At 46.0% G+C, this 21,361-nt stretch overlaps 1 protein-coding gene and 1 long non-coding RNA gene across 17 annotated transcripts in view; one reads left to right on the top strand and one right to left on the bottom strand.

The window, feature by feature from the left end:
- Nucleotides 1–21,361, bottom strand: part of LOC132916703 (potassium voltage-gated channel protein Shaker) — a 186,894-nt gene that overhangs the window by 10,348 nt on the left and 155,185 nt on the right. For 13 of the 16 annotated variants that reach the window (XM_060976950.1, XM_060976951.1, XM_060976948.1 and 10 more), the window contains 7 exons: nucleotides 15,522–15,645; nucleotides 11,184–11,449; nucleotides 9,408–10,051; nucleotides 7,764–7,893; nucleotides 2,595–2,776; nucleotides 1,490–1,663; nucleotides 1–1,242 (listed from right to left, as the gene is read on the bottom strand). The exon at nucleotides 1–1,242 is cut by the window's left edge and continues 10,348 nt beyond it. In XM_060976950.1, coding sequence (XP_060832933.1) covers nucleotides 1,497–1,663; nucleotides 2,595–2,776; nucleotides 7,764–7,893; nucleotides 9,408–10,051; nucleotides 11,184–11,449; nucleotides 15,522–15,645 — 1,513 coding nt within the window. In that variant the 3' untranslated portion in view covers nucleotides 1–1,242; nucleotides 1,490–1,496. The other 3 variants (XM_060976945.1, XR_009660171.1, XM_060976959.1) reach the window with 3 other exon arrangements.
- LOC132916726 (uncharacterized) lies at nucleotides 2,766–4,517 on the top strand. Its single transcript, XR_009660178.1, has 2 exons — nucleotides 2,766–2,888; nucleotides 4,436–4,517. It is a non-coding gene; the product is annotated as an uncharacterized LOC132916726 (long non-coding RNA).

Below are 21,361 nucleotides of genomic sequence, written 5' to 3' on the forward strand. Positions count from 1 at the left end.
GCTGTGAAACACACTTTGTTTGCTTAGCTGCTCGCCGTGCAACCACCTACCGATATCATCTTCAAAAGTCTGTCCTCTCACCGCGAGCACCATCCCCATTTTCCTTCCGTTCTTCTCTCCCCTGTCTTGTTCTCCTCTTCCGCTCGATCGTGGCTTCGTCCGTTTTCGCGCAGTGTTATAATCATTAAAACGAATATCTTTTATTTATTTACTTGTTCTGCTTGTTTAGCGTACCTTCGCCTACGTGTACTCGATATAATTACATCGATAATATAATTAATTAGTATTATCTGGTACGATTCCCCTGGTTTCGTTGCCGGCCGATCCCCCTTCGATTCGCTATGCTGGCATGGCGCGTACGCGAACATCGCAGGAGGCAAGGGCTCGACCACGTTCTCTTATGTATTTTTTTTCTTTTTTTTTTCTTTTTTTTTCTTTTTTCTTTCTTAATTCGCGAAGCCGCCGCGACTTAATTCTCTTCCCTTCGTTTCATTTATACCGTTTATTTGTTACTTTTTATTTATTTGTTAGCATTTGTATTGAACACTGGAGTCGGTGGTGTGGGGAGTGGACGCGCGACTGAAATATCCTGCTCCATCCCCTTATTAGCACGTAGGTCCCTACGCGGGGTGCGTGTGTATCGTGAACACCTCCGAAACGGCTGCCCTCTCGTTCTCCACGCACGGTTCCTCCTCAAAACTGTCGCCACCAGTTTCCTCGTTTATCGCTTTCCCACCCTTGTCTCGGGCTTTTATCGTTACGCCTGCAGATACTCGTTTAAACTCGTTCCTCCACATTTTCCCTTTCTCTTCCCTCTTTGTCTCATCGCGTTTCTCTCTTATCTTTCTCTTGTTCTGCCGACGGGCATCTTCGATTTTTCGCGCTGCGCCGATGGAAGAAATTACGTGGCACCCGTATTAGTCAGCCGATTCTTGGTCGTTGAATTTCTCCGTTATTTCTCGTCCTTTCTTATCTCTCGTTGACACGTGGTAATGGATTGGAAGCACCCCTCGTATTGACAGACTATGGACAGACGGCGGGTTGGCGCGCACGTGCGCGCATGCGCAGCCGCGTGCAATCCAACAGTCAGCGCGCACGCGTACACGCGCTAACGCTAGCGCTCGCAGCTAGCGCGACTACGACGACGTGTGAAGGAGGCCTACGTCAGGCACCGTAGCAAGCTGCAGCTGTTTCTCGATAACTGTTTCAGCATTAGCCACCACGTTGCCACCGTCTCCTTCACTGTAATCACACGAACCTTCTTTTAATATTCTCGTCCTCCTTTCAATCGTTTCGATCGTAGATAGCGTGTCTAGCGTCAATAATACCGTCAAAGTATCGTCAGGGTATGCAAACTATGCCTAACGTTTATGGTGACCCGTTCCATCGTGTCTTTTCTCTCAAATCAGACTCTTCAGACTGTTACATAGTTAGGAAAATCTCAAACGGTAGGACGAGACGGAAACCGATGATCGATCAAAGCACCCACCTAGTAGTCAGACGTCAGTCTCGATGCTCATACAGGCTGGATTAATATTGTTATTATGGCGAGGGTTGCAGTTGGGCTTCTTCGTAATCTCCGGATGAGTGAGCAGTATGCCCTCTTCCAGCTCCATTATCTCCGACGACGATTCCGACATCGAGCTCTTCTTCAAGTGTTGACCTGCGAAACACACGAGATACAGTTCGACGAGTTGCATCCTCCGCTAGTTGCGAAAACCGCTGTACCAGCACTGGGTAAACTCTGAAAGTGGAGCTTAAATCGCCTCTGCGTGCTTTCCAGATAATCCTGCTCAAGTGTGTTCTCGGTTAGCTGTAGCGTCGACCGAGCTATTTCCCGACCTATCAATTTCTCTTTCATCGTTTGCGTTCAACGTGCTCGAGACGAATCTCGGCAAATCGTCGTTCGTCGACGAAGGCGCGAAAAATTTACCGGCCAGCGAGCTTGCTCCTAAGCGGATTAAAGTCACGGTAAACTATCAGTGATAGAACAGACACGCGATATCGGTACAGACTTTCGCTGGGATTTGTCAGCCTGCCGGTAACTTGAAAGCGGAACTACGGCCGAGTATTCCCAGCAAACGCTGTCCTTAACTCGCTGCGCTTACCGATTGATCTCGAACCATCTCTTCGGCCAATGAAATATTATATAAATAAAAAATCTTGCCAGCTTCGCTTCGCAATCGACCAACTCCAAATTTTCTCTTTAAATAGCGTTTCGCGTGAATCGTTAGGGTATCGCGTTATCGAGTGCACGAGCAGCACGTACGTTGCGCTAATCGACGAACGTGAACCATTAAATTAGACCGAAAGAAAGATCTGTTGCACACGACAGAACGTTAGGAGCCTTCGTGTCTCGTGACCGACACCTGCCTTAACAAATAACACGTCGGGTCACGCTGTCAGGAAACTATCGCCCCTTTTAAAATTCAAATGCCGTCACGGTAACATTAATCGGTGCAGCCTAGCCATCGATCGATAGTGTAGTTAGTCCCTGTGACTTGGTTCGAAAGACGCTCCCTGAGAGACGAAAATCATATCGGCAAAGTATGTGACTGGAAATTTGCTCGGAGGATAAAATAGGAAGCTCGTACCAGGGAGATACGGGCAGCTGGTCACGTGATTGAAGTTCTGCGACTGCATCTCTTCCTGGTCAGTCTCACGATGGTAGAAGTAGTTGAAGTTGGAGACGATGACGGGGACAGGCAGGGCGATTGTCAACACACCAGCGATCGCGCACAGAGAGCCCACAATTTTTCCCCAAACTCCGACGGGCCTGAAGCAAAGGCAAACGAAGAGTTTTATTCGCGGCCAGTCACTGGCTCGAACGTCGATAGCTTCGTTCCTCGTCTAGAAACTCGGTGCTAGGTGTGGTGTTTCTATCTTGTGTGAGTTTTGCCGTGTCGAGTCGAGTGTGGCGCTACTTATGCGGTACTGGAGGCTCCTATAGATATACACGGACCGTCTGCGTGCGTTCTGCCGCGTCGCAAATAGACATTGGCCATGATCGGAAAGAAAAATGGTCGATCGACCTCTCGTTCGTTACACTTTTACACGGCTCTTTTGTATCTTTCCTCGCGTTCTTTGCTGCTTGCTCAAACCATATGAAACCGACGTACGTTGGTCGAACGCTGCATAACCGCAAAACCGTGTATACTTATAGTGATTCGCGTGTCTAATAAGAAGCGGGCTCTCTAGGCTAGACTAGGGGACTAACGTGACTTTCTAAGAAAAGGCTCTTCTTTCGTGTGCCGATGCACCGTTCCAAACAAGCATCGATGCCATTCCGTTGCTCAGATCCGATCGAATTTTCTAACGGTACGGCATGCAGTTCTCTATGCTTTCGCTCTCATAACAGTCGAGTAAAACACATTGTCTGTAATCGTACTCGAGTTCGAAGGTGATAGAGTTTCACGATCGTTTGCATCGCCTTCCGCCGAGATGCTCGCACCATCTCGTTCTGAGTTTCAACACGGCCGTAATAACACGCGGCTGTAAGCTGTAGACTGTAAACGTGTGACTAGAAAATTATCGCGTCGAATCGAAGACGTAAAGAGCCGAGCGACGATCAGATCGCATTTCGTCGAATTGAGAGCCGGTCGCTTCGATCTCCTCGTGGTCTTCGAACGTTCCGCATCCTTCGGTAAACCAGCGACGAAACGAAATTTAGAAATTACCGTTTGGCTATTCGATTACCACGCGATAAAGAGAAAAAGAGAAGGAAACGAAAGGAAGGAAAAAACGTCCGAGTAGAGTTTTGTTTCGATCGGTGTACGACCTTCGACGACGTTGAAATTCAACACCACGCGTACGCGTCTGTTATGCACACTATCTTTTCTAACCTCTGACAAAAATATTCCAACGAGATACCAATTAATCGTTTGAATGGTAGAACGATAAAAAGCTTTCCTCTCTCAATTACCAGATTATAGAACGTAATGACGCGGTTATTGCCGGCTAATCTATGGCTGCGAAATGATGCATTCTTTGCGGCCGAGTCTAATTGAATAACTGTCGCTATATACGCGAATACAATACCGGTTCGAGCTGAAAGGCGGTAAAGAAGAATTCGCCACTCGTCACGCTCATTCACGCTCGCCCGATGAATGCATTTTACCACGAATCTTCCTCTCGTCTTCTCTTTCTTCTCTTTCTCTTTTTTTTTCTTTCTTTTTTCTCTCTCTCTCTTTTAAAGCCATCGTACACGAGTCGTTGTTGTTTCAGAACATGCGAATTCTTCGGACTGCGGCTGTTGCCGCGCCGTCAAACGTCGCGTCGCATAATCGTCGATTGCAATCACGCGGATGCTCGCGTCTCGCGCGAGCTATGTCCATACGGCAGCGACCTCGGTAAGTCCGAGTGTGATCTCTAGTTTTAGTGAGTCATATAATATCATATCGAATTAGTTGCAAAATAACAAATCATTCTTATGCAGGTGTCACTGTACTATGGGCCTTTGTGATCCATGACTGATGGTAGTAGCAGTAATGATAGCGTTGTGAGCGAAAATAGAGACAGAGTACTTCTTAAAAAGGAGCAACACCGTTCACCTTCCCCGGCTGGTAACGATGAAAAGAACATGGGAGTATGTTTGGTCGTGGACAGCCATGCAAAAACGTATCGAGAATGTATCAGGAGTAATCCGGGAAATCGGAATTCGGGACAAATGTTAGAAAAGAAATAGAAGAGCTGGAACGTCAGCTCTGCCTTGCCTGATGTCTCTAACTAGAAACTGGAATTGTGCTGGAGTGTCAATTGTTATGGAAGTCTGGTCAGAGCGTAGAACGTAGTTTCGAGATCGGTTCGGTTTCGAAACGCAGATAGAGCCACGCGTTTCTACCGATATCGATACCTTGGGATGTAGAGCGAGCGCAAGTAGCAACAGGCGCAGAGTCTCAACGAGAAACTGCGATCAATCGCGGTAATGGGAAGCGAGAATCGACGTAACGAGATGCGACGTAGCCGAGGGCGGAACACTCGACGATGCAAGTTGGTTGGACGCGAGAAACCAGCTTCGATGTAGAAACGTAGAGGAAGCGAGTGACGCCGGTGTCTCGACAAAGGAGTCCAGCTCGATGCGTGTATCGCAATGGGAAACTAGAACGGGTCTCTTGCGTGTGCAGCGCACAACGATCACTGCTCTTATACCGGGTGTTCTACTCAAATATCAGGATTTTCCTTTGAACATCGTAGTTGCACCTTGGCAGGAAGTTGAGCTTGCCGATCGAGTTACTTCGCTTTGCTTGCATTCTTCCGCAGATTTGGCAAACACACCGATCCACGTGCAAGTCGTCTTTGATCAAAGTAAAGAATATTTTAGCTGTCGTTTCTACAAATAGTTTTAGGAGCTAAATGCAACCTGCGAAACGTCAAACGCTGTGTATTTATCGCCTTGAGCTATAGATGGATGAAGCTTCCAACGAGTTTCTTCTTTTACACAGGTTTCCACGTCGCGTTCATTGCACCTGTGCGGTTATTAGCGACGCGAAAAGAGAGATTTACTAGTTGCATTCCCCTAAATAACGATGTGCCTTTTGAAAAGGAGAAGACACTTGCAACTTTATTTTTATCATATGAATTTAACGTTCCTTTCGCCACGAACGAAACTGAATCTACGAATCTGCGTATATGTTTGATTTAATATTTGGTACATTGATAATTTAATATTTGATAAACGACAGTTTATCGGAACGCACGCATCCGCTGTATTCGCATCAGATACGACAGCTCTGATAAACGTAGCGTTGTTAAAAAATAAACAAAAGAAGAAACGATAAACCCTGAAATTGTTAGGTCGGAAATATGTAATTGAATTTCACTCGAACGAGGCAACACCAGCAATGACAACGCTAAATAGGACACCCTGTACGCAGACACGGTATTTATATGCGAGAATAATCAGCAGTCGCTTCGGTTTCGTTCCCATTTGTTGAATTTCAATGGGACAAACGCACCGGCTACCTCGCCGTCAGCGTCAAAGTACAACTAGCTCAACCTTAGACTGTAACTTGCAAAGAACCGAGCGTACCTAGTCTCTGTAATAGTTGAACAATAGACATGCCATGTAATCACGATCCTCGACTCATACGTATTGCCGATATAACCAATGATCGGACCAATCGCTTGTCCTGGAACGCGTTGTACCGATCTCCGCCTCCAGTGTTTCCGGTGAAACGGCCGCGCTACCCTTCGCTGCCGTAACGCGTTTATCGCTGCGAGATCCGAATCGTCGCGATCTGTCAGCCCTTTGGGCCGAGGGCGTTTCCAAGAAACGAACCGTGCCGGTTGCCCGAGGACACTTATTGATTTACGGCAAGCAATTGCTGAAGAAGCCCCTTCGGTAGCAACACCACAGATCTCGAGTCTCTCTCGACCGGCGCTCTTCAACCTCGAGAGTTTACCGTGAACCACGAAACTACGCTATCGATGTCATAATCGTAGGCTGCGTGCGATCCAGTGCGTTGCCATTTCTTTCTTCTATTATTTTTTCTTCTCCGTTTGGTATTCCAAGTACCAAGTGGAAAAGGCAGAGCGACGAGCAACAATACGGTATACGTGTCGGATGAATTATCGATCTGTATCATCGGTAACGTGAAACAGATGCAAATAAAGAAACGGAAGCCTTGGAGGGTTGGTGAATGACGCTGCCCCGTGTCAGCAGATCGTGTTTTATAAAATGTACAAATTCTTTGACGGGCTGAATGGCGAGGAGAATGGAACCGAACGAGCAGGGAAACTGTATCACAGCATTTTCCTCGGATTCTCCGGTATAATCGAGTTTGCAACGTCGCTTTGACTCGCGCGTACCGTCCTTCTCGCATTCTTCAGCCCTCAGTTATTCTTGCAAAGGGTAATTTAAGCGCGTTAAACGCGCCACTCGCTTCGATCCACAGACGTTTCAACTCGCAGCTGTCGCTTCTCATCTTCTTCTTTCACGAGATCGCCCAAAGATCTTGCGAATGGGAAACAGAAATTTCGGCAGAATCCGAAGCGACGAACGAGTCGATCGTCAACTATGTGATAACTAGAAATGGTAACGTCGTGGTGGAGGGAGAGAAAAAGGGAGCGGAGAGCCGGGCGAACGACTGAATCAGCGCGAACACGCTCGAGGGATGAAGTGTTGAAGTAGAACGAATGATCGGAAGAGGCTGTATTTTAAGACGATTCTCGAGAAAATGAGACAACGAGATGTTCCCGTGGCTGCGTTGCTCCTGAGACGAAACGTGTTCGTGGGAGAATCTCGAATTCTTCGTTATGATAATACGATGGAAAGAAAGCGAACGGGCGACGAGGAGGAAATAGACGATGACGAAGAAAAAGGAGAGAAAAATGAAGAAAAATAAGAAAAAAGATTGTCGATGTAGGAATAATTGGGGCGGGGGGGGGGGGGGGAAGAGAATGAAAACATTCCGATTGCATGGAGAGAAGTTAGAGCAGCTGTGAAGAAAAGATGCGGTGGTCAAAATCGAAAAGACTGAAAACTAGCGTGTTCAAGTTTATCAAGCGCCAAGTAGGTTGACAAATTTCAAACGAAAAACTAAGAAAGCGATCAAACAGAGTGAGAGGATTGAAAAGGGTAGGACGTGGAATGGAAGGGACGTGCTGTTAGGAAGAAGAAGCTGAGAAGGAATACGTAACAGGGAGAAGAATAAATCGAGTAGTTAAAAGTAGTTAAGTAAAGTATCGGAGGAGAGTAAGTAGTATGTGTTCGTTTGTTTGGCGGGCATTAACTAGAGTCTTAAGTGAAAGTGAGTACATCATACGTCATGTCACCATAGCCCACGGTCGTCATCGTGACAACGGCCCACCAGAACGCGTCCGGAATGGACTTGAAGAACGAATTCTCGGAGCCGGCCTCCGCGAAGTATACCGCCGATGAGAATAGCACCACACCTGCAATGCAAGGAAGAAAACACCGGTTCAGTGGGTTTAACGCCCCCGGTGGCTCTGTACCTCATGTCCCCGTAGCCCACGGTCGTCATCGTGACCACCGCCCACCAGAACGCGTCCGGTATCGATTTGAAGAAGCTGTCTTGCGAGCCCGCCTCCGCGAAGTAAACCGCCGACGAGAACAGCACCACACCTGGAACGCACACAAGAGGAACAGACGCTTCAAGACACGCTACTTTGCCGGCCTCTTAGTCCGTTTAGCAGTCCTCTCCATCCGCGTCTACGTCCACTGCCGTGACTCCTTCTCGTGTTCTCGTATCGTCCTCACGACCCTGCATACACGAACCGATCCATCGACCGATCAACCGATGGATCGATTGCCACGCCACGCGCCATTCTCTTCCAACTTCCCTCTTTTTCCGCACGATCGACCAAGATCCACGTCTTTATGGGTCTGCTTCCATTACGTTGATTGGATTTCCAGTCTCCTTGCAGATACGGCACGATCGGCCATCGTTTTTCGTTACCTAGAGATATCTTCACGCAGCCTTCCACCGACTGCAGCAATACACTTTCAAAGGATTCGTCTGTTCCCTCGCCCAAACGTTGGGCGCGAATCTTTCCACACATCCGGGCAACGACTCGTCGAGTGCTAACGAATCTTTGGCATTCGTCCGATCACGAATATCGAAAACTTACGTAACCGTTTGTCGTCCCTTAAGGAAAACCGACACGTTTCTAGAAAAATCGACGAACACGGAGTTTAGAACTCTTCCGGGACCCGAATTACGAATCGATAGGCGAACGAGCCTGTAAATCTGCTGGTGGCAGGCCACCCTCCGAACACACAGAAACCCTCGTCAGCGGAAACTGAAAAACCTCGGAGAATACGCTTCCGGTTTTCGACAAAACGACACTTTTCACCGATACCAGACTACCGTGTTATTTTCGCGGCGACAAGAAGCATCGAAGATTCGGCCGATTAAATTGCAAATTTCTGGCTGCCGGTCGGCCCCTCAATTTCACGCTCTTAGAATCCACCGTGCAAATAAACGGCTGTGTCGTTGCTGGGACGCTCGGAAATCGACTAAACTTCCACGGACCACGTAAACACGTTCGACGCGAGGGAACCACTACATCGCCACTGGAAACTTTCCATACGCTTGAAAAAACCACGCATGACTACTTCATTTGCCTATGACTATCGTGAACCGTTGCTCCATCAAGCATCGATCCTGATCTATCGAAACTGACGTCTAAACGTTCCAGCGACGAAGTATTGGTTGGTGAGCAATTAAGTGATTGCGAATTTTGTCAATATCGCCTAATGACAAAATCCGCGATCACTTAGTTGCCAACTCAATAGCTACATCTTTTGAAATTACGGAAAGTGAAAGAATCGTTTAATCGATAGGTTGCTGCTGCCGAGCTGGTCTCCTATAGAAGTCTAGTAAACGAAGAGACAGAGCAAAGAAACATGCAGAGAATGGTAAAAAGATGGGAAAAAGGAAACTCACCGATGAAGAGGAAAAAGATGAGCAAGCCGAGCTCCCTCATGGAGGCCTTGAGCGTACGACCGAGGATCTGAAGGCCTTTACTGTGCCTGGACAGCTTGAATATCCGGAACACCCTGACGAGCCTGATCACCCTGAGTATCGCCAGGGACATCGCCTGGTTCGTACTCTTGTCCTGCGGGCTTACCGGTGCCTTTGGTTCATCAGGCATGTCCTGATCCTCGGCCATCACGGTACCGAGCGTGATAAAATACGGAATGATGGCGATGATATCGATGAAATTCATTACGTCACGGAAGAAGTTCAGTTTATTTGGACAGGCGAGGAAGCGCACCGATAACTCGAACGTGAACCAGATGATACAAATAGTCTCTATTAGGAAGAACGGGTCGGTAATGTCCGGCACTTCGTCCTCCTCGATCTTCGTGCCGTTCGTTGTCGTGTTGAAGACCTTGTAGTGCTTGAATTCCGGCAGGGTCTCCAGGCAGAATATCACGATCGACAGGAGGATCACGATCACGGATATAATGGCGACTACCCGGGCGCCTTGCGAGCTTTCCGGGTACTCGAACAACAGCCAAACCTTCCTCTGCAACTCATGCGATGGCAGCGGCTTCTCCTCTTCCTTGATGAACCCCTCGTCCTCCCTGTTCATTTCATCAACATTATCTTTCGCAGTCTGCTCGCTCGCATGTCTAACGTTTACGGGTCCACGCGTAAACGTGATTATTTAATGGCGCGTCTTTAAGCACACGCGTACGTCTACTACGTACGTTGCCTCTTGTCTTGCCACGGAAGATGAAACGCACTGAATGAGAACGAACAACTGTCCTCTTTCCTTTTTGATTTTCTAAGCGAAAAGGTGACGAAGTTCGACAAGCGAGACATCTTCGAGTAAAGCTGAACTTGCTTCGAGTACGCGGATCATTCGACAATCTTGCAACCTTGATGTTCTTATTTTGTAATTATTGCGTTTCATCTTGTAGAGAATATACGCGCTATCGTTTAACACTAGAACTACCGATAGTTAACACGAAGGTATTTCTATCAAAACCAGTGAAAATGAATGGTCTTTAAAAAATACGTAATAATGGAACATTTTTGTATTTGTCGAGTTATTACTTCCTTACAGAAACAATTCCGAGTACATTTTTATGTAGTACATTTTTGGTATTATTAATCCATTTGGGATTATAATCCCTAAACGAGGGTTGACACACTTAGAAAATCGTAGAACCAGTCATTTTGTCTGCTGTGGCATTTCTAGCGTTAGCATCTAGCGATCAATCTGGAATTTTCCTGATAATTCATACCGTCATATTGAATGATACGCAGTAAAAATTGTAAAAACGTGTGGGAAGTTGTAGAAAACGAGAAAATTGGTTAATTGGGGTTCGATATACAGATTGCAGGACCTTTTACACCTTGACAAGTACCAATCATTTCGACTGGTATTGGCATAAGTAGCATTGATACAAAATTATTTTCAGTTTGAATACATAAAAAACAAAATAAAATTCATTATATTATTCTTTTAGTTATCGTTGCGAAAGACATTACATCATTGCGGAAAAAGATATAACATGAAGTAGGAACTTTAAAATAAAATTGTAAAACCAGCCAATTTGACTGCGTGGTAGTCCTAGTGTTAAAAGAGGTATTTCTTTCTTTTTAGGCAAGACACTATTTAATTGGAGAATTTTGGATAACATTTCATTAGGATCACGCTACCTTATGATATATCGTTTACTAGTCTATGAGAATGACGTCGGTTCATACCTGAACTTATTGGTGGCCAGCTCGCCCAGCTCGTAGAACTTGATTTCCTCGGAGAAGACATCGAGAGGAACGTTGACCGGGCGACGCAGCCTGCCACCGCTCTGATAGTAGTAAAGTATCGCGTCAAAGGAGGGCCGATTCCGGTCGAAGAAGTACTCGTTGCGAAGCGGATCGAAGTATCGGATCCGCCGATGCGGATCGCCAAGCAGCGTGTCCGGAAATTGGTTCAGCGTACGCAGCTGCGTCTCAAACCGTAGCCCGCTCACCTGTCGAGATCGTCAGAATCGATTATTGGTACAGTGGTACACCGCAGTGTATCACTAACCGTAATCCTCATTCGATCATTCGTGCATTGCTAATTACGACGACGCGCCTTACCGACCAGCTTAACATTTTACCGACCGATAGCCGATTAATCGGTTTTTGTTGCCGACACTTATCAACCGAGAGTCTATTAATCGGCTGTTTGCCGCCGACAATCTTTCTCATTATTTGAGTAGTAATTTGTTATTTAGTACTAAGGTACCTTGCTCAGTTGCATCAGTCGCGTTGCTTTGTAAGCTCCCACAGTTTTATACCAATTTGAAAAACTTACCGTTCGCGATGAACGAAAAGAATGGTATTGAAGAGTCTAAACGGAAACAGAGCCGGCGCCAGGGAGAATCTACGCCTGAGCTACCGATCGAACGTGCGTATGCTGTCGAACCGCTAGCGGTCGGTAAAATGTTAACCAGCTTACCGAACTTACCAACCTGTCCATTGTAAATCGCTAGTCTTCTACGCGAAACGAAATCCATCTGATTTCGCTTAAACTTGAATAAAGTTTGAATAAGTTTCTCGGTGCATAGCTATTTATAGTAACCCGGAGAGCGATCAGCTCGCGTGGGAGTCTATGTTTGAAGAATGTTAGGAGAGCGGATAGATAGGATGGGTCAGTGAACCTTCTCGGAATAGTTTGCTTCGTTTGACGAGTGGTTGTTTGAAATCGTACAACTTGGAAGCGTCAGATGAGGCGAGCTAGAAACAGCTCGTTAACGCGATTCAAACACCTTCTTCGAGAAGATCTACAGAGCGTTTGCGGCCGGCCGATACTACCACGATTCAACGATGATCCAGTGGTTAGCCAGTGTGCGGCAACGTAATGTCAATTACGAGGGGGAAAAGGACAGCTCGGGTGCGGCTGATTTGTTTTGAAACTCAAAAACCAACCACTTTCTTTCGATGCTGCTGGCCGCGGCGGAAAACTAATAAACGAAACTAGGCTAATTGCGTGCTGCCATTAGCACGATTAAGAAGAAAAAGAAGAAGTATCGGTTATAACTGTCGCGGCACGACCAGCTTTATCGATAATGTCGGTCGAAAGACCAGCGTCGCTAGTGCACAGCTACACCGCCGCTGTTCGACGATTACATCTCGTCCAAGGATTGACAACTAAGTGATTGCGGATCTTGTCAATACTACCTAATGACAAAATCCGCATTCACTTAGTTGCCAAGCCAATAGCTCTCTTGGCTTCTGGCGAGGCAAAGACGTGTGTCTCGCGGAAATATTGAAATTGAACAAACAGATGTTTCGTTAAATATGGAGTTTCGCTGGTCGAACGAGGGAAACAAGCTGCCGTGATTTCCCTTTCATTTCGATAATGAGGATCTTTTGTATCGACTGAGAAATTTACCTGCTTTATCGTTATCGATGGAATCGCGAGTTGCATTTGCGCCGGTACACACAGATTCGAGGGAGGAAAGTTGTATAGGCGTAGGGGATTTAGGCGGGGCATAAAAATCTATTATTTCGAAAGTGCAATTAGTCTTTTTGAAGATGATAGCGTGCGATTGGATTGAAAGGACGGGACCGCGGTGCATCAGGATGACGAGCGGCCCGTCGAGAACAGAAATTGGATTGGATCCGCGAACACACGCGCGTGCATCGTCCACCGACTGCACCGCTCGATATTTATCGAACGTCCGTGAGTGGTCACGATTTTTCAAGGCGATCGTTTTCTGTGCTCCGCACGCGTCTCCAATTTACAATTACGTTGCGACGAGAAGGAAACACGACGAGGATGAACATACGGTAAAGATACAGTGCGCCGCAATCTGCTGGTAGTTTAGAGAACAAAGATCGTAGAATACGCGACGAAACAAAGACCAATAGTCGATAAATCGGTTTTCATAATTTCGCACGTGCTGTCAAATCGCGTTCGTAATATGCGATAAGGAGACGAGAAACACGGAAGGAATGGAAGAGGCGGTGAACGATCGGTATGACGAATTTTTCCACCAACGATCGAACGGTTTTACTGTAATTGGCGCAATGCAGTCGTGTCATCCACGAGGACAGATAATTCCGTTCACACAATACGACCTTGGTACTATATTGCCCCTGATTCCAAGACGAACTTGGACGACTGCCAAAATACGGTCTGTAGGTCACTTCGTGTCTTCAGATAATCTTGCCTAGTCGAAAAGAAAAGAAGTATACGGAGGAACGCGCAGCGAGCAAACGGCGCCAGTCGTTGAATGAAAAACGCGTGGAAATCGATTTGAATGCGGCCCGGGCTGGCTGGTTAACGATCACATCGCAACTAACGATATATCCTATCACGACGATTGTTTACTCGGCAAGCGAATCGAGAAACGATTTACATCGTTCTCTTTCGTTCTTTCTCTCTCTCTTCTACGCTTTTATTTCTTTCCTTTGACATATCGCGACAAGTACGCTTCGTTATTCCGGACAATTACGATCGGATACGGGCGGCGAGATTTTCTGTCAAGCTGAGTTGCAGCTCGTAGCTACGAGGCTATGAATTTCGACTACAATTATCTGATAAATCGCTGAATGGAAGAAACGTGAAAGGTAACTGGCGCCGTTTGTCACTGCACGTTGCAAACACAGCGCAGAAGAAGGCGCGACGAAATTTACATTAATTCGATCGAGTAATTTCGAGTCTTCGAAGTTTCAGTCGCGTCTTCTATACCTCGGCATCGTTTCACAGTTGCTATGATAGTTGACACTTTCACTGCCACGCCGAAATCACGTGTTTCGCTGAGGGCGCCACGGAAGTATTTTTATTATTCAAAGCATATAATGGCAAAATAATAACAAATTGATGGTGCAAGACAATATTCCTCCCCAATGGACCGTTTATCTTATTGGTGGTCACGGGTGACCACCGTGGCACCTTGGTAACAGTTGATAGCGACATATTATAACAGGGCTTCGTTTATTTCAACAAACCATTCGCATTTGTTATTTCGTCGTGAGCAAAACGTGCAGAATATATTGTTGAAACGTGTAGAAGATATTAGTAAACAGTATTATGATTATTTTTATGATTTCGACGAAATATTCGGCTGAAATGGTAGAGGTCCGGAAAAAAAATTATGTTTCTGATAAACCAATGGTAGTGGTAGATTACAACAGAGGAAAATGTGCTGCAGATTTATCAGATCGAATGATAGTATATTCTACACCATGTAGAAGAATCCTCGAGTGATATATAAAATTAGCTTTAGAGCTGTTGTTAAATACATCAATTTCAAACGCGATGACACTCTATAAACATGCAACAAAAACAAAAATCAAAATATTAGATTTTAGAATGGCACTCGCAACGCACCTTACGCAGTGCCATTCACCAGAGCCGTCAAATATATTTATTCGACAAAAATAGCGACACGAAATGCAGAAGAAAGAAGGGCAAGCGTACCTGGCACGAAAACTTTGCAGAGAGTGCTATAAAAAAAGTTAAACAGTTAGAATGAAAAATTGCTAAGAATCGGACCAAAAAGGTGACCACCTATCGTCCAGATTGTATCGATGAGCCACATTTATGTTTAAAGTGTTTTAACACAGTGCACCGTTAGATGCAACATTTGTTCTCATTTTTTTTATGGATGTTCTAATAAAAATGTTTAATTGTTCAATGGGGCACTTTTTGTTTCAAAGTATCTTCTATTTGTCGGTTATACTCAAAATGCCCTAACTGTCAATTTTCATTCAATTTTTACAATTGTAATATACGTGCGTCATATATGACCCACGCGGCAGTCAAAGCGTTAATTGGATTGGAAAATGGAAAAGAAACTGGCCAAAAGATAAATCGTTACTCGACAAGAACGTTCGCCGTCGTTTCTGTCCATCTTTCTTCGTACATATATGATATTCCTTTGATCTTGGCGAAGGAAACGCAACAAACGTTCGACACTCGTCGTGGAAACACACTGTAACAGCGTATCCGAGGGAAATCCGAGGGAAATCCGAGTGGAATCGAAAGCGAGTGCTACGTGCAGTCGCCACAAGGTGGACAAGAGGCGGTAAGAGAGTGAAGATGCTCACGTTAATGACGACCCTCTCGCAAAAGTCATGATCGTGCGGTATGGGCTCGAACTGCGTGACGCCTGTGTATTGGGTGTGTGGGTTCGGCCCATCCTCGTCCTGGCTGCTGAGTTTCGGCAGCGATCTGAAAAACAAAGACAGCCGCGTGGTTAAAGTGTCCGCGGATCATGGCCAGCGATAATAAATACATATGTACATACACGAAACACGCTGCTTGTATATAAGACGTACAAACGAAAACTAGGTTGCGCTACCTCTGCACTGCTAACAGCCCCTATACCCAGCTATTCTCTTAATGAGCTACTAGACTGGTAAGCCACTAGGTCGACAGTCTAGTAGACTGCGATAGCTTGATAGATCGGTAAAGTGACAGATCGATCAAGAATTAACGCCGATCGAGCTACTCGATCACTAAAGTGGATCAATGGAATACATAGACACACAGACATAGAGAATAGGAAGTCGGTAACATCGGCTATCGATGGCCTACGTTCGTTAATTAGCCGTCTACTGCAGTGGAAAATCTAGGGCCAGGGCTAATGCGATTCGATAGATCGCCGATAGAGAGAGAGAGAGACGCATGGAATTGCATTGGTGAACGAAGTCCGAACAACTACGCTTATGGGTTGACGCGATGTTCCAGGGAACTTTGACAGGACATGGGGAATTTTTCCCCATAAATCGGCTGGATCGTCGAATTCACCGTCTTTTCTCGAAGGAAGTTCGCGTGACCCACGCCGTGGAAAAAAGCTGCGGATCCATTTCGAGCGGAAGTTCGAGGGCCGATTGCCGTGCGACAGGCAACACGCCAGTTGATTACGCAAATCTTAATCAACACTCGCCCATGAGCAATTGAAATAACGAGTGTCAGGCTGCTAGCCAGGAATCCGCGTTACTCGAGAATCATTGTTTTTCAATCGTTCACTCCAGCACAGGTGTGACGAATATTCTTTCACAAGCGAAGTTCCATGTGGCTCGGTTACCTCGTTCAAAGTTAGGTCTCTCTCGAACTTCGAGAACTGCGATCGCGTTTCCTTATTTCGCTGCTTTCGCAGTGATTTTAATCGTTTGATGATACGATGCTTCGCAGATAATCATTGATTGTACGATTACAAATGATCGTCTGGAAAGCCTTGGCTGGAAATTTGCCTCTTTCCAACGAATCATCTTCCATTCGGGTGAAATGAAAATGTAAAGATTTCGTGAAACTTACGGCTCGATCTACGGCTTCGTACGAAATTCTACGTAGCTTTCGTAGCATCGAGCAGATCGCACTTGTCTGGTTGCATTCGCACAACCATCGTAAGAGAATGTTATATGCATCGTTGCGATTAAGTTGAAACGAATGTGGCGATGTAAGCGAAACGACCGAACGTTTCGGAAAAGAATCACCGAGCTTTCGCTGAATTTCCTTTTGGAAGGGGAGCGAGGATGGTGAAGAGGCGGCGTCGAGATGTTGCACGGCCAAAGTGAGAAGGCGCGAGAAGAAACAAAGCGAAAGAAAACGGAAAGTACGAGCGAGATGTTCCGCCAAACAGCATCTCCACGCTCCACTTGACGGGGTCGCGATGGTCCTGGGTCGATTCCCGACATTCTTCTCGCTGTTGCGCACCGCTTTTTCCTTCGAAATGTCTTTTGCTTTAAATCGTTTCGTTGCAGTTGAATTCTCCGTTTTTTTCATTGCCACATTCAGGGAACAGCGTCGGTGTTGAACTAACTTGTTTAATTGTTATCGCGTCACGGACGAGTTCTCGAAGACGATGGCGGTGTTCTTATCGCTCGCCACAGGCGAGCATTGTGCTCAGAGACAAATGTTTCTTACTCGCACTACTCGTCGTAGGACGGCAGCGATTCCAACGCGAGATAAAGGACAGATTAGCTGAGGAAACGCAACGATTCTCCGAGTAATGAATCGTCTACGGGCATCGCGCCACGCCGAACAAAGGAGAGCTTGGCCGGACGAATTTTCCGGGTTGAAAGCGCTTTGTTAGTTAGCTGCGGTCTCTGCTCGATGCCAGATGCTGTTCGCGGACCTTTCGTAAATTTCTCCTCAAAGCCGCTTTCCTCCAAGTGTTCCACGTTTTCTATTCACGGTATCGCCTAGCTGTCTTTTCATCGAGATCGACGAGAATATTTCTTCGGTGAGGAGATTCGACCAAGAAACTCATTTGCACGAATATCGATCCGGTAAGTTTACGCAATTTCCGGTTAACTATCTCGCTGGAACCACAACTATTCCATTAAAATACGATTTTCTTGCCGCTGTCTACGTAACTTCTCGGAACGTAACGTAGCTACGACTTGAGAGATGCGAATTTTAGAAAATGAGCCACATGAAACATACGTTGTGTAAAATATAGAAAATATTAATTATCAGGTGAGACGTGTATAAAGATGTGAACCTATATGTTAGGTTGTCCGGAAAGTGTCTTTCTTTCGCAAACGTGTTTTTTTACAACAATGCAACTTCATACAAACGTGAAACCAATTATCAAATATCGTACGTAATTCGACATAAAAGAAAAAACGTTGTGCGTCTATTATTTCCTCATAAAACAAAAGAAACATTTCGGACAGCCAATACACTGCGTAGCGTGGATGCTTTCGCGAGTAGATTGAGTCAATTGGCGTCGGACACTCGAGCCTGACACTGCTCTGATTACACGGCAATGATGAGACACAAAACACGAACGTTTCCTCGAATAAAAAAAAGGAAGAGCCTCGTAGCGTCGCTCGATGTGACGATACATTCGGCCTGCGGCCGCATCAAAATCAATATTTCAATTTTGTCGTTTATTACGTACCACTACGGTCAACTATTTATCAAAATTTATCGATGATGTAAGTGGAGGGGAAACTTGACGCTGCGGTTCCACGCAACACAGAAGAAGATATAGAGCCGCACATGTAACGTACGAATTAGTTCATTGCGATGGATATGGTTTATTCCTAGAGCACCGATGACAGTCGATGCACTCTGTGCAGTCGGAGCGTAACTGAGAATAGCTTGATGTGTCGCAAAAATAGATACGCCGCGCCGCCACGATGCATCCACGAGCACGTGTTTCCTCTCGTTCTTCGGTTACCAGAACCGACCGAAAAAACATTTAGTCCGTTCACGTCAGCTGATCCTTTGGAAAGCGAAAACCAGTGAATGAACGTTGTGGCGTTGCTTGCAATTTCACTTTCTTATCGAATTACTTCTAATATCGCTGCGAACGATTAAAACTGATATGCCGTGTTCGTCGTGCGATCGTAGCTATGTCACTCGACTTGCAGTTACACGACTCCTCCTGTCGACAACGAATTTTCTATTTTTGCGATTCTACACCTATCGATAGGATTTTCTTTGGAAAGCGCTCCGATCTCCAAAGCGAACATGATAAATTCGCAAAGTAACCGTAGTCGTTTCGACACTGTAAAACATGTTCAGCACGATGTTCGAAGAATTTTATACTATACGCTTTTCACGCGATGTAGAGATATATTTTGCTGAAAGGATTAATTCGGATTCGCTCGTTAATACGCAGAGCGTATACGCAGCACAATGGAGGCATTCTACCGAGCGGTGGATCAACCGAGACAAAAATAAAAATCCAGCTCGGCGAATCATTGTTGGCCGCGTTGTTACAATGCCATTGTTCCTGCCAGACGATCGTCCATAGAAGTCAATTAACAAGCACTCGAAGGGACTGCAATTAATATTCTCAACTTTGATGTTCCCTAATTGGGGGAACAACCGTATTCATCGTCTCCTTTTCTATCCACCGGATCGTATTTCCGTTAAGATGCAGCAACAAGGAAGAGTGCACCAGGTTGAATGAAAACCCATTCGCATTGTCAGCGTCGCGAAGAACAGTTTATTTCCAGTCGTCAATGGGGACGAGTGAGCGAAAGAGAGAAAGAAAGAGGGGGGAGAGACTGCGGGGAAAAGGACTCGTTTCGAAGCCCACGTATCCGAAGAGCGACTGAAAATAGCGCATCGCTTCGCGGAAATAACGAGTCGGACGTCTTGTACCGTGACCCAGAAAACATGTGCTCTGTGGTTGTCCAGCGAGCAAAAGCGCGCGTGCAACGACACCACGTCCCACCACGAGAATATGAACGGCGCATCGCTAATTAACAGACACGCACCGTCCTCGTTTCACGATCGGCTGCGCAATGCGCATTCTGTCCCCGTGAAAATTGCAATTCGTTTCTATTGCCTTCGTATCGCAAAGTTAATCGCACGTTTCCTCGTTTTCCGATCGCGTCCACCCACAACGCACGGTCATCGGAGAGGAAAAAAGATTTAAATGAAATTATACGACGTTGATTAAGCCGCGCGTTGGAAAGTTGGTCGGGGCAAACTATTGGGTTTGGCAACTAAGTGATTTGTCATTAGGTACTAATAACAAAACCCGCAATCGCTTAGTTGCCAAACTCAATAGATGTTACACGACGATCCTGTGGATCGAAGACTTTGCAACTGCACGCGTAACGCGCCCTTCCGATCCGAAACGGTGGTCGGTCGGCTATCATTTATCCGCGACGAAAGCAGAAACTACGTAATGTAGATGAGCAGGTCGTGAAAACAGGCGTCAGTGGCGAAACATCTGGCGAAACGTTGCAGGTATATTTCAAGTGGACAAGCCTCGCATCCGGAAGCCTCGGCATTAATAGAAACACAGCTCGTGAAAATCGAAAGAGCACGGAACGTTGGCAAGTTTGTTTTATTTTCTGTAGCATTGTTGTGTTTCGAAATGCGATATGTTTGCGTACGATTGGATCCTGCTCGGCTGGAGAAAATCTAGCTAGTTTCACTAGGTGGATTTAAAGCTTCTAAATGTCGAGACGTCACTCGGGGTCCTCGCCTTTTATATTTTCGTCCGTTTACTCGGATACGTGTGACTGGATAGAACCGTTTTTAGACGCAACTCGTCGTACGAACGAGGTGCGATCGGTTGGTCAGAAATAGCACGATATTTAACGAGCGAAGCTTCGCGTGTTTGTTGACGCGTGTTTTGTATTTGAAAGGCAGGGCACGCGGTATAACCGCCAAGGTGCCATAAACGTTTCTATCTTCGAAACTGAAAGGAAAACATCGTTCCGAAGATACACGACCGATAAAGAGTTACTTTTCGCAACAATTCGCACCGCGATATTAAACAAACAACACGACGCAGCCATCCCGAACGCGGCTACGCTTTGTTCTCGAAATTACATCGAACGTCTGTCTGAAAGATTCTGAAACGTGGCAGCTCTACAGCTGTCATTTAAAATGACACGATGGCCGATGGAAAAATTAAATTACAGCTGAGCGGATTTGTGATAGTTTCGATGTTCTTTGAGATTCCGAAGTCCTATCAGTTTCTTACTTCGCACTCATACTCCACACCATCGATCGAACAAACACTTAATTAGATGTTGCACTACACGTAACTACGCGATCTCGCCAACGCCAATGAAAGATTGGCCGCGGTCAGTCGATCGGAAATACGGTCGAATTGCCCTTGATCCTCTCCACGATACACGAATACTATTTCAAAATTACGAGCGGAGTAGTATCTTTCGGAATAGGCCAGCTATCGAGGCGAGTAACGATTCTGTTCGTTAGCCTAACCGGGGCAAAAGTCGCGTAATAGAGAAATCGAATACACGCGGCTTATGATCCTCCTAATTGCCATATGATTTACGTAGATCGTTGCATATCGTTTTGGCATGTTACATCGGCCAATTCTCTTCCATCGCTTCTGCTTGAGAGTTCGATGGTAAGGCGACAACAGGGCCAAGTTAATCCACGGAGATCCTACTTTTGCCAACTGACATTCTACTTTTTGTTGCAGACGCTGGAATCAGTG

This window comes from Bombus pascuorum, chromosome 2 (assembly GCF_905332965.1).
Source record: "Bombus pascuorum chromosome 2, iyBomPasc1.1, whole genome shotgun sequence".
Lineage (NCBI taxonomy): Eukaryota > Metazoa > Arthropoda > Insecta > Hymenoptera > Apidae > Bombus > Bombus pascuorum.